Genomic DNA, 20,119 nt, shown 5'->3' on the forward strand with positions numbered 1-20,119 from the left:
TGGTACCCATTAACATGGCAGCCAACCAGACTCTTCTGAGGCATATTAACAGTTTGGGGGTGGCCTTTGTACACGCTAAACCTGGCTTCAGTGGCTCTCCTGGGCTGTTAGCGAGTTGGGCAGGGTCTGAAGAAGCAGCCGAGTTCTGGCTGGGAGCATGGTGCCAATAATGAGTAATTCTGATGCTCACAGAAAGCCTATGCTTGCTACTTCCTATTCCTTTGTTTTCAATTATGTAGTGAAAATGTAGTTCCTTACACTTATACCTAGACTACTTAAAGTGACCTAGGCGTTGAACCTATACAGCTAATCAACCAGAAAGATTCACAGTGCACTGTACTCATTACACAACAATGAAGCATCTTGCCACCCTCTTGTTTTCTTCTTGCACAGCTATGTGTCGCTTCTTCCACACATCCTTCTCTTTAGTCATCTGTTGATGCTTGTTTGACTTTCTTGGCTGTTTCCCAGTGTATTATGCCTGAAAGGTATGAGAGGAAAAAGAAAAGCACGACTCAAAATGGTTGACTTTATTGCTTTCTATTGTTTACTAAAAAAGTAAAGTCATAAAGATGTCATATAACCATTAATTTCATTGTCACCTCTCAGCCAAAAAAAAAGTCATTGATATACTCTCCATATCACAAATTTAAAGTTTTTGTGAACTGTATATGTAAAAGCCAAGTTTGTTTTGGCTATGCTCATTACTGGACTCTGGAGATTTTCTCCCTCCCTCCCTTCCTTCCTTCCTTCCTTCCTTCCTTATGTTTTTTTTTTGTGTGTGTGGTTTTGGTGTATACATTATTTTTATGTCAGTTTAGTGTGTCCAGTTCACAAATCAAGTCTCCTTTTTGGGGACTGCTTCTTGAGCTGGGCCTGTCAATGTGACCGCAGTTGTCAGTGAATGTTCTCGAGAGTTGGACTAGATTAGATTGTTACTCTTAAAATAATTATTTAAAAGAAACTAATATAACTTCAAATATTTGCATTTATATGATTTAAAATTTTATATGAAAATATATACATTTACTTGGCAAGATAATGATTTAGATCAGGACAGTCATTTTAATCAAACCTGCTTTTGGTGGATATAAAATTCGTACTTTTTTTAGCTGAAGAAGATATACTTTTGTCATGTTAAGGACTTTTTTGCTGCTCTGATGCTGTTCATCTACTACATTTTTGCTCTCAACTGAGCCCTACCTCCCAATTCTTCATTGCACTTAAGATTTTGTCTTATTAGTAATGGAAAATCAGTCTATGATCAGTTTGGGTCATAAGAACTGAAATTAGAAATTTAGAGTAGAAAGAGGTACCCTATATGGATGCTGCTTAGTTCATGTTAAATACCTATTTCTGGCTTTCCAGGCAGTCCCAGCTCCACCTCTATTCGTAGGATCCTGTAAAAACAAAAAACAAACAAACAAAAAAGTATATTAGAGTCATTTACTCTGAGTAGGTATTTATGGAATAAGCCATTATGACAATAGAATCAGTTAAACATAAATTTTTTTCTCTTTTTATGCACTACTTGACATCAAAAGCAAAAAGAGGTAAGTTGGCTATAAACCTGAGTGAACCTTATTTTCTTTAATAGATTTATTTCTGAAGAGCTTTACTTCAATTAAATTTCTACAAATCAAATACTTTTACATTAGGAAGCTTGTTACTGTAAATCTTTATTCTTTTCTTTGAGAACTGAATAAGCACCTCTGTAAACTTGTATTTTAAAAATATTTAATATTTAAATATATTGCTTTTCCTTTAACGAAGTTATACATATGGTTTAATTTTCTTGTGAGGAATTTTGGTTTAGTTTTGGGGTTTCTGAGTTGTCCCCCCTCCCCAAAATATGGATTACATGTTATAAGTATTTCTTCTTTTCTTAAAAAAAAAAAAAAAAGCCAAGAAACAACTGACATTGGTGATAGTCTATAATTTTCAGATCCATCGCTTTACAGAAGAGGATGCCCTGAACCTCTCAGGATATTTTCTAGTTTTGATTTTTTTTGAAATGACTATATATATATATATATATATATATATATAAAAATAAGCAAATCAAACACATTTCACTGAGTGGTGTCTCAAATATTTTTCTTGTTTGGGATATATTTTCACTTGATCTTTTTAGCAGGTTCTTGTTTGTAGTTTAACTTATTTCTCTTTTGTTTCTTTGATGGTGAATTAATTCTGACATTCAAAGGTATAGCTGGTCTTCATCTGATACATGCTATTATTGACGTTGTTTAATGAGAACAGACCATCATACCATCCTGAGTTAACTTTGTGCCAGCTGACATTGTTCTTGGGAAGGTCATTTCAGAACAAAACGTTATTTTCTAAAAGGTACTTAACTGGTGTAAGAATCTGACAACAAAATGTACTTTTACCTCTTGGTGCCACTGTATTTAATTACCCTCTTCCCCTGTATCTTCCATGTCTTCCTACATAGGCTGTTAATTACACACATGCTCATGGTTTAATTGTAAGTTGTCCAGAAGCAGAAAGTTGACGATACTGCAGGGTATTTTTATATTTCTCTTTTGCAAGGTTTGAAATAAATATAGACTTTTTAATATTGCTTTGTTTTATCAGCTAGTCATATGATATTCCTCAGGACAGCAAATGGAAAGCTGGGTGAAAGTTTTTGTCTAATCTGTAATCACTGAAAAGTCTACAAATGCTCCTGCTCGTTAGCAAGACATGCTCTGATTCTACATTGTGGAAGACAGTTTTAATGCTTGTCCCCAAAGTATGATAAACTATGCACAGTTGTCATTTATATGAAAGCAGAGCCAGATGTTTTTAAAGATTTGTCACCAAGTCATATTTTTGCATTGTCTACCCTGAAATTTTTTTATGTGTTTCAACAATTCTGTCTGCATCGTTCCCTGGAAATTTTTAATGAATAATGATTGTCTCTGACTATAAAGGATATAAATAAATAATGGGATTTGCTGTGTTAAACACTGATGTTAAGTTAAGGCTGAAGTGTCTGGTGACATAAATTAGCAGATTACATCCCCGAGTAGCTGGAAATTGTTATTGTCTTATCTGTGGGTACTTTCAGAGAAACTCATGTGATATGTTGGGCAAAAAGGGATGAGATAGCAACTCTATGTGTTGATTATAAAATGCTAAAAGTTTTTCACAGCTATCCATTTTTACTAGTGCCAATGTACCATTAAATTCATCATTACGTTTTTGAAAATATTTCAGCTTTTCCTAACTACTGTTTATATTCATGCAAATGTTTCTATCTCATTATTTTTCTTTATATAATGTTCCTATCTTAAAATTTTTCTTATTTTTTTCTTAAATCCTCTACTGTATATGTCTGTTTTTTCAGTTTATGTGTATAGGCATCCATAGGTCTACTTAAGTGTTCCAGTTATTACTGCGAGGAGAATGTATTTTGATGCTTCTTTCCATTAACTCTTCTGTTAATTCACTAACACACTATTAGTCATTTTGTAGATTTAGTGAGGAATAATTTAGTATTGATGTTATTTGGCATATTTTAAATAATGGCAATTATAATTATTTTCAAGATTTATACATCAAAGTCTTAAAATTATTGAAGAATAATCAATCACCTTATATCACTAAATTAGCTTTAAAATCTTTATCAGAGAGTATTTTCTCTTTCTTATTCCTTTTGTTAGGAAGATATTGTTATGATGACAGGAATGTCTAAATTGTACTCTTTCTGCCTCAAGTGGATCCATCACACAGTGACATTAATAATGTAACTAATAAACAAGTCTAATGATCCTTCAGGGAAGGCAAAGTCAGTATATTAGCAGGTAGCGTGACTGAGGAATTTAGATACGCTGCAAGAAACGCAGTGGTCAAAAGCTGTGTACGAGAAATGCTGAAGGAGATGAGATAAGTGCTAACCGAGTTTAGGGGAAGCAGACACTTCCTTCTTGGGTGGTCAGGAGTAAAGACTGAAACTTGTTAGTTCTGAATACTCCAAGAGAAGAGAAGAGCATTTTAGATGAACGTAATAATAGGAGCAAAGACTTGTTGAAATGATCTTATTATATGGTCTATTTGGTCTTTTTAATTTCATTGTTGTTAATTGCAAGGACTTTGTTTCTTGAAGCTGAAAATCTCAAGGTCATCTTGACTCCTCCCTTTAGCGCTCATGTCTTATCGATGACCAGTTCCTGTTCACGGATGTGAAAGAGGATGCTTTCACAAACATCCTCTCACCTGATCTGCAAGATTTATATTTAATGATGTCCTCACTTAACAGAAAAGCTGAGACTCAGAATGGTGAAGTCACTTCTTCAATGTCCCTCAGCTACTGGTTGGTGGAGCAGGGATCTAAACATTAAGATCTCTCTGATGGACCTAAATCTTATGCTGACATGGAGGAAAGTTGAAGAGCACAGAAGAAAGGGAATAGAGAATAATGAGGAAGGCAAAGAGACCATAAAAAAATTGCTGCAGAGGCATCGTTGGCAAATGGAAGGAAATTGTGATGTACGCATTATCCAGTCCCATGAATTATTGTGTAAAATCCTCACTTAAGCCCTGAGTGTGTGCATAAGTATGTCAGTAATTAATTGTGGAGAGCACCTTTGTGCTATTATCCACAAATATTCAGAATTTCTGAGTTGGGAAACAAAAAAAATGTTACGCAATTTTTCTGTCTCCACCTCAGTGCATAGTACATAAAAACGTATATTTTCTACTAAAATAATTACTCAAATTTCACATTCTATTGTCAATTTGGTTTCTTCCAAGACTGATTTGACTACTTTAACTTCACTCTAAAATGATTTTTGCCAAAAAGAAAGTCTGCTGAAATTCGAGTACAGATTTTCAGTTAGAATTTGTGCTTCTGTATTCCTTTTCCAGTGGGTTTCCTTAAATTAAAACATATTTATTTATTTCAACCCTTGGCCTGCTTAGAGTTGAGAAGAATCAAGGTCATAATTATCACATTTTCTGACCTGAGAGAGAAAATAAAAGGAAGAGGAAGTTAATATGGTAGATGACAGAATAGAATCTAAAAGATGCATCAAGTAGGAAGAGGTGAAACATTTTAGAGATTAACATAACGTTAAAAGTATATAAAATAGGGCTACCCTGGTGGCGCAGTGGTTGAGAGTCCGCCTGCCGATGTAGGGGACACGGGTTCGTGCCCCAGTCCGGGAAGATCCCACATGCCACGGAGCGGCTAGGCCCGTGAGCCATGGCCGCTGAGCCTGCACGTCCGGACCCTGTGTTCCGCAACGGGAGAGGCCACAACAGTGAGAGGCCCGCATATGGCAAAAAAAAAAAAAAAAAAAGTACTTAAAATATTGCATTGAAATTCCAGACACCGTAAGTACAGGATGGAGGAAACATGACTTGACAGCACCATCTTTAAGCAAAGTAAGCCCATATGAGATAGCAGTGTGATGTGGCTGCCCAAAAATGCCACACAGGCTTCTGCTCTTTTAGTAGAATCAGGATGTCTCAGATGAGCAGGACTCTGCCACCCCTGTCCAGCTGCCACATCTTATCACTCATGGTTTCCTCTCTGAGCACCTCATTTTTAGAAGGTTATACACAAACTGGAGCATGGTTAGAGAGCAAAGATGTGGGTGTGAGAGGTTGAGATCGTGTCCTGTGAGGAAGAACTTGGATTGTTTGGCCTGAGGAAAACTCAGGGGACAGAAATCGTTTTCATGGGAACGTGTGAAGCACTTGATGGAGTTTATGGTCATGAAGGAAGGAGATGTGGTATGGAAAATAAGACATCACGAAATGGTTAGGATGCATTAGTTCTCAAGTCAGGAAAACCAGGGGCTGGGGCACAGGCCATTCTGTAGAAGACTGTTAGCCACAGAGAGCTGCTGCTCTGCCCTCCTCAGAACATCCAGGCACCAAGGAAGCCACCCCTGCAGCAGCACACTGTCCTCATCAACTCCCTCCACTGCCATCTGAGCCATGTGTGGAGCCCAAAACATAGAAGTGTTCCTGCCCCCCCCCATGAGGCTCTCCCCCCATCCCAATCAGTCACCAGTGGGCCCATGCAGTCACTAAGGCACTGACTTTTAGAAAATGGGCTAGTTTTCTAAATTGCATCGAAAAGTTTAAAAATAGTAGACGCCTGAGGAAAAACCATATGACAAGACTTTCTCTTCCTGCCAATGAAATTCATTAATTTCAGCCAGCTCTTCATAGAAACTGGATATTATCCCCATTCCTGCACCTTTTATCTTGCTTGTGTTTTTGAGGTGACTAGTTGCCTTCAAATTACGGTCAACCGTCTGATGAAGTTCTTATGTTTCTTTGACAATATGTGTCTGATAGTTTCTAGAGGTAGCTGGCATCAATTCGAGAGACAAACAGAGTAGTGAGTAGAAAATAGGCCTTAGCATTGGAAAAGTTTAACTTTAAATCTTTGCTCTGCCACTTCTTAGCTGGTGATCATGTATTAACTTAATCAGTGAATGTTTGTGGAGACCGTACTGTGATGCCAAGCTCTGTGTTTGTTTTTGGTGGGAGAGATCATGAAAAATGTCAAAGAAAAAACTAGTCTCAGAATACATGAGATTTTAATATAGTCCCATAGATCAAAAATACTTATTTTCCTTATGATAGGAATAGTGCAAATAACAACTCCAGAGTGTTGCTGAGACTTAAAACTAATATAAAGTTCCTAGGAGAAATTACATTACGTTGATTCACCAAATAATTTCCTTCCTTCTTTCTCACCAGATAATTTCCTTCCTTCTTTCTCCCCTTTCCTACCTTCCTTTCTACTGGAGGCCTTTGTTTAGGGAGGAATGTCAAATAAGTTCCTGTGTATACCAGGACATATAGATGTGTTAAACAATAATATCCCTTATTCACCTCTGCCCTTGAGGCACTAACAATCTCTTGAGTTCTGTGACATTTCTCAGGCCTATGGCCTTATAATATAAATGTACAGTGTTATCTAATTCAGTTCTGAGCATTTCAAGTAAACACTTTAATTTTATAAGATATTTTATTACTATTAGTAGAGGCCATAAAGAGTTTATAGTTGCTAAGAAGTTCTTTTGCTAATTTGCTCATTTGTTTTCTAGGTGTACAACCTAGATGTCACAACCTGCAGGAAGCATTTCCTGACTACTTAGATTAGTGAATTGTTTCTGCTCTGAGATCCCTACATTTCCCTATCATGGGAAGCATTGCAGTGAGGTGTCTTAAAATCTAATTCAGCCCTTGGATCATACAATCCTGGATTCAAATTCCAGCTCCACCTCTTAGTGAACTTTGGCAAGTTACTTAACCTAGGTCCCCCTTTCCTCATTCACAAATTGGGATTAATAAAGCAAGGTTAAAGGAGAGTACACATAGTAAGTGCCTGCACAGTGCCTGGCACATGGTGAGAAGTGTGAATGAGTGCTCAGTGCTCCCACCACCACATCTCATCATCATCACCATTGCCATCATCATCGCCATGACACTTTGTTGAATATGCTTGTCTTTCTCAATTGACCAGGGACCATGTCTTCTGTTTTCCTTTTATCTCTACCACCTCACACAGTTTTAGACACATAATTGGAGTTTAGTAACTTGCTTGCTGAATGGTTGAAACAAATTCTGGTGGCCCCAGATGACAGCAGTGGCTTCTGGTGTTCTGAGATGCCTCCTCCTTAAGTCACATACTTCTCATCTTTTATGCCCTCAAAAGCAATGAGATGAGGCCTAGTTCCTTCAAGAATGAGTCTACCAGAGTAGATCCTACAAAGAACAGGTAAGATCATGTAAAGCCCACAGCATCTCATAGCTGGAAGGGACTTTCTCAATCTCTCAACCCACCCCTTTCATTTTACAAAGTACCTGCTAAATACACATGGGTTAGCCAAGTCCATGACTGGAAGACTGTTGATCACAGAAGAGGAATTTAGAAGACAATTGAGTCAGAGCGGTTAGCTATTTTTCAAATTTCTTTTTTTTTTTTTACTCTTTCACCATCTTATCTATGGAATTTGTTTTTATTCTTTAAGGATAACACTTAGCTAAGTACTTATAAATAATAAATGCGAAGTAATAAAATAATTAACCAGAGGTGATATAACTAAAGAGGGAAAAACTGATATTCACTACAAATGTAAGAAATATCCACCACGTGTTAAACACTTCATTAAGAGAGTCCATTGTGGTCCTGCTCACCTGTTTTCTAAATTTCATCACAAAGCATATTTCAAATGAACAATAATCTGTGACTACATTAGCAAAAAGAAAAAAAAATCTAATGTGAGAGATGGAAAAGAATTTAGGCCATCTAAAAACTCTAATGCTGGGGCTTGCCATTCCACAGAGGTCAGAACTTTGCTATAGAACAGCTTTATTTATACCTTCCTGGCAATAGGAAAGACAGGCCAGATTCCCAAGTGTTCACATTCATTTGTATTCGTTGCATTTACTCAAATATAACAGAAGAGGGCAGCACACATCTGGTTAACTTAAAAATGTCTGGTGGCCACATCAAAATAGTTGTCTAAATTTGTCCAACAATTCCTAAATTATCCCTTAGCACAGCCATTGAAAAAGGTGAAAAGAACATAAAGGAATTCATCCTTTAAGACTCCTGAGTTTCTACAAAAGGGAATCATTGAGCTAATCAAGCTGCAAAATGGAAAAACAAAGACTTAAATAAAAAATAGAAAGTATTCTCCAAAGCTAAGAAAATGGAAATATTTTTTACATTTGAAAGACTTTTACTGAGTATGATAATCTGAACACCAGCTACTCAACGAATCAGATCTTGCTCCTCTTAAAAAACAATAATTAATAAGTTACTCTGCAACAAAGGCCACCTTATAAAAGGGTCTCTGTCTTCAGTGATGTTCTCTTGAATTAACTTAAATCAAGCCTATCTTATATTCTACTTTGCATCACAGACAACTTTAGTGTGTTTGCAATGTCTTATACAAAAGCATGAGCAATTTTCATGAATTTTGGTATTCTGGAGTTATACAAGTAGGTTTTGTTACAATAGAGAACATGTTGGCTTTAGAACAAGTGATGCTTAGATTCAAGCCTTTGAACGTAAATTTCAGTAGAGGCTCATTAATTCGACTTTAAATCCAGAATTTGTGGTAATTTGGCTTAAATATTACATATATAACATATAGGGAAAGAGGTTTGCTAAGCAAATACATAGTCTAAGCAGTTAGCAAGAGGAAATGCTGCAATTATTTAAGAATAATTGAATTTTTAATTCTAATTTTAACTTTTTTGCAAAATCTATTTTGCAGAAATATAATGTATGCATTTCTAACTAGCTTCGCAGGTGATCCTAGTACATCAGCCTGATACCAGTAAACAGACTGCTCTTTGATTATTTTAGAACACCCAGCACATGGTCTTTCTTGGAGTAGATGAGTAACATAACTGATCAGCTAAAGCCTGAACTTTTACTAGCTAGTGCTTTGTCAACCTAGTGTGAGCTATATTGTATGATTTCTTTTTTTTTTATTGTATGATTTTAAAATGACAAAAATAAAAGATTTCCCATTCAGGTTAGCTTTCTCTGTCAGTTACTGACAATTTAATATATATAAAATAAACATTCTAAGATTTCTAACAATTCTTGCTTTTGATAAATAAAACCTATTTTCAGAAAACTGTAAAGATGACTTCCTTCTCTAATATCCTACTATTAATCATGGAAAAGTTTGTATTGCATGCTTTTCTCAACGTACCTATGGGGATTGACAATATGCCATATGCCGGTGTGTCCGACGATGCGTACCATTTTGGAATAGCAAATCTAACTGCTGAGCAAGTAATTACCATCATGTTCAGGTTCAGGACTTGAAGATCTTTCATTATGTTAATAGATCCCTTATTTTTAGATGTAGCTAAATACCAAATATGAATGGCCACGTATGTCCTAAGATACTTGAGAACTCTCAGGACTAATTTTGTGTCACTAATTTTTAAACACTGTATTTAATTAAGGAAAAAGCCTTGTCTTTTCTATTGGCATCATTCAGGGGAAAAAAAAAAAGCTTAATCCAGATGTTTCTGTGTGAATGCACATTCCTCACTAAATCTCTCAGGCAGCTGCTTAAGTTATTGTTACTAACACGTTGCTCTGTTGTCTCTTCGTATACGTGTCTAATTTATCAGTTTCTTATAGATTGTCAGCAGCCTGCTGCCTCCGTACCGCCACAGCGCTCACAACTAGCCGGGGGGCAAGACTGCCCGACTCTCAGGTAAATTCTGATGTCCTCACTCTTCCCACATCTATGGAACTGCACATCAGTTCCATAGACCCCCAAGCTCTCCTTTCCCACATCATGACTGCCTATACATAATTATACTTGCCACATTTTATTTCAATTATGGGCTACACAGACACATACTGGACTCCTGAAGTCCACACATGCCCACTGAAAATGCAAGAGAGCTAGAGTTCATTTTACTGGCCACTGGCACGTAGCCTAAGGCGGCCTTCAGCTCCCCCGTGTGGGTAAATACTTGGTTAGCCCAGCGTTTCATTACCGTCCAAAATATAAAACCTGGAATTGCTTGTCTTTTGTCCTCAGAATGTATTTCCCAGGCAAACAATTAGGAAGGATATAAAGCATATCTGATGTCTGTTCCAAGACAACTTTATGAAAGTGTTTCTGTTTTCTGTCCACTCAGTACCCTCAATGAAACTGAAATTGAAAGGTAGAGAAAACCTTGTAATTGGCATTCAAAAAAAGAATATTTGCAGTGATAGTGCCTTTTATGTAAGATTAACTGAAGAATTTTAAAGGCAGGTCTACATACTCCCTGGATGCTAAACTGGAGAGTTTGCTAAACAATTTCTTTTCCAGTGAAAGCTTTGCAAATCCATTATGAACTTACCTTTATGGTAAATTCCACAGGCGAACTTCCAAGCATCATCAGAGCACCCCATCAGGACCTAATCATTTTCTTGAAATCCTTCATCTCCAGTTATTTGGCCTCCAATCTTGTCTAGTTTTTATAGTCTGGTTGTGGCTATTATAGCCTGCTTGTTGTTCTCTCCTTATTTTAATATAACTGTTGCTCTTCTCCCAGGGCAAGGCTTCTGTTGAGTAAGGGCAGGCCCAGACATACTTCCATGTATGTCTGAGGAGTAGATGTCAGTAGCAGGCTGCATGTGGTCATGGGTTAGAGCTGAGAGCTGGGGAGCCGCAAGTGCTCCCTGGAAACACAGCAGCAGCCAGAGCCCCAGTGATGACTTGGTCTCTCAAGTGGTTGTGCAGCCAGCTATTTAAGTGGGACATCAAGTGAGCAGGAGAAGTTATGTGATTAAATAGGCTCCAAGCCAGCATCTTCCAACTGATGTCTCAGCCTGCTGTTCCCACCACTTCCAGCAACAGGTTTTTACTTCAGGAAAGTTCTTCATTAACATACAAACGCCTTTAGTAATTTCAGTCATTAAGTAACTGAATATAATTATAAATGTTCAAACCCATTTCAGTGGGATCCTACGTGTGTAATGTAGAAGGACGTGGGCTCTTAGCCTGCAGTCCGTTCTCCACAAAGTGCCCCCACCCCACCCAGGGCCTGGGGCAGTGCCAGGCGCACAACAGAAGTTCAGGGAGTGAATGAGCTCTGGAATCACATTACTGGGTTTGAATCGCGCCTCGCCTCTGACACCTACTAACTGCGTAATCTTGGAAAGTTGCTTTTGCTGGCTAAGATTTCGTTTCCTTACTTGTAAAGTGAGAAAGAGAACGGCTACTGGGAGGATTCAGCAAGGCACAGGCCTGGGCCACAGTGTGCTCTCAATAGCTGTTACTACCACTAACCGTTCTTAGTACCTAACCGTTCCTTAAGACAGAAATCTGCTGTCTCTCATAACCTCTCTAATTTGAGAAGGCTACTGTATTAAGTGTTTCAATTAGATAAGAAATGGAAAGGCTAATGAGGAATCTTTTTAAGTTTAATAATTTATTTCACCTTGCTTTTTTTTTTTTGAGAGCCAGTTTGACTAAATGATTAGAACTTATTATGATTAAATGATTATGATTATTATGATTAAATTATTTGACTAGAACTTATCAAATACAGTATTTACATTCAAGAAGTGATTCCTCAATCTGTAAACCAAAAATATGCTTCTGTCACACAATATACACAGTGCAATTGTATTTTATGCAAATTAAAAATAGTAATACTATAATATGAAATATTTATAATCTATCACTTTAAGAAATCTGAAATAATAAAAAAAATTTTATTTATCATGAAACGACACAATGTATTGGGCCGAGGTATAACCCATGTTTAAGCCATTACTACACACTTCAGCTGGTCAAACAGAAATGCTTGCCTTCCTTTATCAAGAAGAGTATTGAACTCCATGGGTCTTCAAACACTTACGCCTCTTGTACGATGTGACCACCCTGTGCTACTTGCCGTAACTTATGCTGAATAACATGTTTAGTCCCCTCAAAAGAAACTCATTCTAAATCATGCAGATTTAACAGAAAGAAACTCCATTAGGTCTGTGGGAAAGTCTATCTGCTGCTCTATTTCCCGGGCCATCTGACTCTTTCTGGAGGGTGGAGGAAGAATCCTGTCATGCACTATTTTCTTAGTCCTTGTGTTGAACCTCTAGCTCTCCCATGTTTACCTATCACATTTTAAAATAGGTAGGAAAAATCATTTTTATCACTGCTTGTCCTAACTAGTGCAGAATAGCATATCTCCATTTAAACTAAATTTATAGCAGTTCAAAGAGTAAGGGAAGTAAGGGTGACCCCAAGCTGAGCAGTATTGTACATAATTATGATTCTGTATTAAAACTCAAGAGATATACATAGTATACCAAAGATAAAAATTGTTTAGTGCTCATTTTTAATGACTTGAATAATAGTGTTAGTTTTTTTAAAATTATGATTAAATTAATAAATAACAATAATAAACCTTGAATAGCTTTCTTACGTAACACTCTTGGCAGAAATTATTCTATGGTTTCAAAGTATAAAGGAAAAAAGCAGAGTTTTAGAAAAATGCCAATCTTTTTCAATTAAAAAAAAAATACCTATAGTGTGATTTTCCCCCTACTAGTCACATTTTAACAGGTCTGAACCCAAATCTGTTTTGTAGTATTACTTTAGGAAATTCAGTGATTTTGCATCCTTATTCTCCAATACTTTTCAGCAAGATGTTGATGAGCCTGAGCGTCTCTGTGTTCATTTAAACTGGAGGCTCTCAGACGTGGTCATTTTCGAAGTCTTCATTATATACTTGCTCTTCTGTCATATTTACACTACCAAGCTAAAGCAGGTAGGGGGAGCCCTTAGAGCAGATCAGACTTCCACAGGCAAATTAGTTCTTCTATTGAATCTACCAGAGAACTGTAGAATCCTCTAAAACCTTGGTCCAGCATGTCCATGTCCCCAGGAACTTCTTTGAAATGCAGATTCTCAGGTCACACCCCAGACCTATTGAATCAGAATCACTCCCGGTGATTGCTATGCAGTCATTAAAGTTTGAAAAGAACTGATCTAAAGAAATCTTGCAACTAACCCAGAGACCTAGGGGAATGAGACTGTGTGAAGAAATTGAAAAGAGTGATTGCTGGGGAGGCGTTCACATACTATTTCCCCAGTGCATTTCATTTTTCTTTTTGGGGGCATTTTTTTGAAAAATCTGCAGTTGTCTTGGCATGCTTTAGATTTAAGCCATTTTCTGTGCAAAATTCCTGTGAAAAGAATGTCTGTTGAACCCTTACAACTGTGTCTAGCCCCTTGTAAATGCATTTCTGGCTGACATGCTTGTTTCTCATTTGCAGTCCTGACATAGCTCTGCCCGATGAGCAGCCACATTCCAGCTCTCAGTGCGCCCCTCTACACTGTCTCTCCAAGCCTCCTTACCCCTAGTCTTCATCTCCCGTGGACGAATACCTGGGGTGAACGTTTTGTAGCCACACACAGGATACTGCCCAAGATCCAGCGCATGTTTTCTTCTCGGTGGTTAGAGGTTTGATTGAATTAATGGCCATCATTTTGCAAGATGAGAGGAAGTTGGGAAGAATAACACAAAGCACAGACTCCGGTGTGATAAAACACTTTATGGTTTCTCTAAGTCACAGATAAACTTCTGCAATCAAATGGCTACAGTTCAGTTAAATCAAAATAAATGAAACAGGAAATATGTATCTCAGATGGCTGGCTTTACCTCGATAGCTTAAGAGAGACCTCAGACAATGTAAAATACATATATTGTAAAATCATCTTTCCTTACACTTCAAATTCAGCTACAGAAGTTGATTCTAATTTTTTGGTCATTGATATTTACTTTGTACTTTATTTGCCACATGATTTATGTCTATAAAAATCATTTCTATGAGAGATGAACTTCATTTATTTTAAAATACACATAATTTGCTCAATTAAGTATGATTTTAATTTAGTCTGAAATCTGGAATTGGCCAGACTGTGGTCATTTTTCTTGCACAAAGTGATAAATGAGGTGCATCGGAATGTTAACAATAACTGTATTTTGCTGCTACACTGATATTGTTTATGCACTTACTTTCTAATCGGTAGCTCATTGTCTGCTGTTTTTTCTGTTTTGTTTTTTTTTTTAACTAGAATTCTTCACTGGACATTATTAAGTAAATCTAAAGAAGAGACTATGTTATGATTCATTGACTTATTCAACTTTTGATGGCATCTTTAATTTTTTTTAAATTGCAGACAAGTAGATGCACTGGTGCTGCTCCTTTGTGTGTGTATATGTGTGTGTGATAATGTTAAAGAAGGCTAAATAATGTGAAGGGAAAAAAATGGTGTGTTTATTTAATGATCAGAATTTTTTTTACTTCTCCCCAATTCAGGGTCTACTATGAGTATTTCTTGTTACAAGATATCAAGTATAAATGGGAAAAATATATGCATATGTAAGTTAGCCTTTGGTTAATTAATTTACCCAGAAAGTGTTCAAATTCTGATTAAAATTGTATGTTCTGTTGTTGTTAGGTTTTTTTCATAATGCATCTTCCTTGCCAAAAAAACAACAGGTAATAAACCTTAGCTCACTGTCTACTTTTGACAAACACTCAGGTGCCTACAATCATTATGTTATATTGAGACAATACATGTTCCTAGTTAATTTACAGATTCTGCTGAGTAACTTTTATGACTTAATTTAAGGCAGTGGATTTTCACAGCAAAATTAATTTTGCACATAATCTGACAAACAAGGAAAACAGCTAATTGAGCTGAAAGGTCTAACACTCTTGGGCTCCTTATATCAAGTGCTGCCCACACACCTGCTCCTATCCCTCATTCCTTGTCTAGTCAGGTAGCCTTAACTTGTTTAAAACCATACCGGTTTGACCTTTTCGTGTAATGATATCTGTAACTTCTCTTTAAAACAAAACAATCCTCACTATTAACACAAAAGGTAGTTAACAATGCAGGGCTCTAACAATGGCGATCCAGTAGGAGCCACTCAGCTTACTTAGTGGAAGTGGTGGAACACTAGTAGAGTGGCCCATCAAAGGTGGCAGCCAGTCGGCAAGTCGTAAAGCACAGAGCAGGAGCTCTCATCAATCGTACACCTATTAAGTAGTGGTCACTGTTACCAAAGCAACCAAGGGATTTTGAATTCCTCATATGAGTGCTATTTTCAACAGTGTCATTTATTATGCAACTTGCAGTAGTTGGAAATCTTCACCAAAATAGGGATTCAGGTTAAAATACGGAAAAAGAAACAAAACAAATCTTCATAAAGCCCTGATCATGGCCACCTAAACTTCTGCTCTTTCCACTTGCATTGCCTTGCTATTCTAAACATTTTCTTTATTTTATTGGTGTTGTATCTGCCTGGTACCAGTCTTAGTGAGACTGTGTGGATTTTATTAGAGTTCAGTTAAAGGAAGCTCCCCCACCCCCGTCCCTGCTTTTTCTTTTTCAAGCATCATGTGTTCGGACTTGAGAAGTGGCATAGCTGCTAAGTTGACTTTTAATTAAAAACTGTGCCTGAGGGAAAATATGCCTTTTTAAAAAGTACCTCAGAACATTTTCCTATATTGCCTCATCAGTTTTGTTGGTGGTGCAGGGAATTCAGCCGTGAGTATTGTCTGTGTGTAACTATAGGGCATTTGTGCTCTCTTACGCTATATTTGTGACCAGCTGAAAAGCTGGGTCATAGACAAAACACTTATTTCTTCCAATAAAAAGTTTATCATTAAGTCTATTATATACTAGTTTTATTTCAGTTCATTATATTAACAGAGTGGGAAATGCTTGTTTTGAAATAGTAATTCTATAAAAATGTTAATTTTAGCAAACTTTGCCAGAAAGATATAGAAACTTGGAAATAAATTTCTAATTTTCAGCACAAAACTAGATTGTAGTCCCTAAGCAGTAAGAGAGAGTTCCATGTATTTATACTGTGGTTTCACTTAGTATAGTTTAAACTGGGCCATATCTATATTTATTTATAGGCATTTAAAATGGACAAATATGTGTAGCATTGATAAAAATCAGTACCTGTAAAGAAACATCAGGATTTAAAAGGAAACTGGAAAACTGAAGAACTAGTGAAAATAAAAAAGAATAAACCTCAATAAGACTAGTTGAAGACAGACTTGGGGAAGAAAAACCAACTATAGAAGTATAATGACAATACTGGCTAATTATTGCAAACACAGTGGGCAAAGATTAAAGATAACTAGCAAGACTTTAAAAAGTAAGCACAATTACCATACTGAAAAGAATAGGATGCAGAAATACTTTACTACTGAGGATTTTTCTTAGTTAAAAAAATAAAATATTTAAAATAAAAAGGAGCAATAAATTGCCTTTGGTCTGGGTGCACAGGGGCATACAGGACCCAGAATTAATCATTCCAATCAACTCATGATTCATCATATCCCTTTTTCATATCCAGTTCTGTTTCAATAAGAGGAATTTGGAGAACTTGGTGAAAATAGAAAGTTATTAAATAATTAAGAAAAGATTTATCAAGATTATACTTTAGCCTAGGGAAGAAGAGGTACAATAGTGATCATCAAGAAAATTTAACAAAGGATAGGTACCAACTATGGCTGCCGTTACGAAGATTAGAATAAAAAAAATGTCTTCGGTCTGAAGGATTTATATTAACTCTTGGAAGGAGACTTTAAACAGTAGGAAATTAATCATCAAAATTGATAATCATAAGGAAGATTTGTTTTTTAAGAATTAAATATTACTGGTGGTCTAGTAAGGATTAAGTTATGTGGCAAGAAATCTTACCATAATGTATTATAATTCTGGGATTCCATAATTCTATGGTTCTTTTATTTAAAATTTAAAAATACATTAAATTTATACTGGTTAGTCATAAAATATTTTATCCCTTGAAAATAGGATAACAATCTTAATTTTTCCAAGATATTTGGTTAAAAAACAAAACAGCGTTGTCAGTATTATTTTTCCTTCCAGCTATATTTCATAATATCTTTAAAGTTGTCCAGAATGTAGTAATTTTACCATAAAAAGCCTCAATTGTCAGAGTCTAAAAAAACAAACGTCCTCAGGAATACTTCAGAAATAGGTATGCAATCCCTCAGGGGGACAAATTCTTCTCCAATTTTATCTTTTCTTAAAAGGATCTTCAGTCTACAATATTTGCTTTTTCCATGCTTTGAAAAATTTTCCTGTACAGATAGTCTTTCTGTTTCAAACAAGCATGAAACACCAGTCAAATTAATCAACTGTGAATGTGGACATTTCCTGATATTCTGTTTTAAATAAAATCTTTACAATTCTCAATTGGAAATTACAAAATATGAAAAGGAAGAAATGAAATATATTTTCTACTGAGCTAAGAATGGCAAATTTAATGTGTAATTGTTATAATCAATCAGCCAAAAGACATAATCTGTATCTCAGAAAGACACATCATGGGAAACTGATGGATTTCCACCAAGGAACTGTTCTAGTTCAACCCATGATGCCACAAATGTGTTAATATTGTAGATATAAAGTAGGACTAGATTCAAAAGGAACTCTTAGGATAAAGTTCATAATTTAAAAAATTTACCCTCTATGTTTTTTGTTTGTTTATAAACCAGAGTAATTTAAAATAGTCCTTATATTTAAGATTTCAAAAAATTTACAAGAATATGTTTTCATTAAATAGAATACAATTCTTCAAAAAGCTGTTAAATTGAAGATGTGATAGATAACATGATCAGTACTGATATTGACAAGCAATTTTTATTTTAAAATCACTTTCTGTGGACGTACAAGACCAATCTAGCTCCCGAGTGACCTTTTCCATTGTTTGTAATAATGCCCCCAGATGAGTTGTATCTGTAATTTAATTCATCTTTATTTAAATGACAAGTTAACTGCCACAGTCCTTGATACATTGCATTTGTATCCTGATCCTATTATATTTACATCTGAAAGATTTCATCTAGACATCTCTTTTGTCCTTCTTAAAGAATAACTTAAAAAGATATTTAGTATTAAGATATGTTCCCTAATCAAGGATTTTCCAGAAATAATATTCTACTTATGAAGAAGAGCAGCAATTAACTGCCTTTAGTGTAAGGGTGTGAGTGCATAAAAGTATGCCGTGTAAAATGTTTGCATGAGATATTTCACATCATGTAAGCTTTCCCATATTCATAATATGAACACTATAGAAAATCTTATTTCTCTTGTGATCTCTCCATTAGGAATGTAAGGAGATTCTTTCCTATATCTGGTCTCCTTTCCATATTGAAATGCATGGCTCTAATCCCTGGTGTATTTTCATCCTTTTCCTCTAGAGTTATTTGAAATTTGCCCTATTTAAACTGAAGCCTGGATAAACTGCTGAGCCAGATTATTTCTGTGGTTGGAGTTTAATTGCTATAGAACATTGGTTGAGAACATGTTTTTATTTTAACTTCTTTTTCTTTCAAAATTATTCTGTTATGGTCCTCTAATGAAAACACTGAGAAGTAAATCTGATGCTTTCTAGTATGACTGTTTTTCTTTTTAAAAAGTCATTTTAAAACAAATATCAGAGAACTATAAAGAGAAATGGCATCATTTTGTTGACAAATCATTATTCAGTGATAATGGAGATACAGAATGAATCATTTTGTTGTTTGAGTTCAAACATATGATTGTGCACCAAATCTTAGAGGAAGTAAATGATTTTAACTTATTGTCACAAAGTTTTCAGCTCAATGGTGTGACTGTTAGTCAATTAAACAATTCTTTGAAAATATTTTATGACATTTTTGTAATCTACTCAGTGTTTTTATTTGCATGATTATGCATATGTGATGAACCATACATAATTCTAACACTGTATTTCTTTCCAGTATTAACACTTGTGTAATGTGTGGCCAACCCTGATTTGTACACTGTATGATTATTGTTGTAATGGTCCTGCTATTCTTACATTTAATTGCAATTTTGTTATTATGCCTTTTGGTGTTAAATGATGTGAAGTGTTTCCACCTAATGATAATACCATATGAAAACTTGACTAAAAGACTGACCTAAGACACTCTCTGTTGCTAATTATTTTTTTAAATCCAAATTTCATAGGAAACTTGTTCTCGAAGACAAATGCCTTTATTTTAAATCCAAAAAATTATTTTATGAATTTATTTTTGCTTGTCCTTTTAAACTTTTTTTGTTGACAATCCTAAGTGAATGTCTCATGGGAGAATCCATACAGTATGTGCTTGTATTTATATTTGATCATGCACTCAATGGTTGGAAAAGGCACTACAGTGCTAAGAAAATAACCGAGGCCAATACATCAATTCTTTTATCTTGGTTTATGTTACCAACCGCATATGGTGTAATGCATAACTCTTTCCAGTAAATAAACTGGTTATCTTTCATTCATTTCATCTATGGTAGCATTTTATCAGTTTGAGCAGTGTGTCTGTATTTTATGTTGATTTGTACTTACAAAAAAAGGAAAAATTTATGAATTTCTATGATTTATATATTTACTCGAAGTGAACGCTTATTCAAACTAAAAACTGAATGCTTCGCTTTGACGTTTCTACACAATCTTATTAAGAAATGTGTGTCAACTTTGCTCATTTTCTCCATTTATCATCACTCCTACTTGTAATCTTTTCTAAAAGGTTGTTTTGGCAGGAGGATACGCTTAGCTGAAT

General features: G+C 35.6%; 1 protein-coding gene across 4 annotated transcripts in view; it reads left to right on the forward strand.

Moving 5' to 3' along the window:
- BICD1 (BICD cargo adaptor 1) overlaps positions 1 to 19,838 on the forward strand; it is a 204,816-nt gene extending 184,978 nt beyond the window's left edge. Inside the window, exons 9-10 of one of the 4 annotated variants that reach the window (XM_067696107.1) lie at positions 10,142 to 10,217; positions 10,346 to 10,909. In XM_067696107.1, the coding sequence (XP_067552208.1) occupies positions 10,142 to 10,217; positions 10,346 to 10,415 (146 nt within the window). In that variant the 3' untranslated portion in view covers positions 10,416 to 10,909. Of the gene's footprint in view, positions 1 to 10,141; positions 10,218 to 10,345; positions 10,910 to 13,780 lie in introns of those variants that run through there. The other 3 variants (XM_067696101.1, XM_067696102.1, XM_067696104.1) reach the window with 3 other exon arrangements.
- Positions 19,839 to 20,119: the final 281 nt, after the last annotated feature.

This window comes from Pseudorca crassidens, chromosome 11, assembly GCF_039906515.1.
Source record: "Pseudorca crassidens isolate mPseCra1 chromosome 11, mPseCra1.hap1, whole genome shotgun sequence".
Lineage (NCBI taxonomy): Eukaryota > Metazoa > Chordata > Mammalia > Artiodactyla > Delphinidae > Pseudorca > Pseudorca crassidens.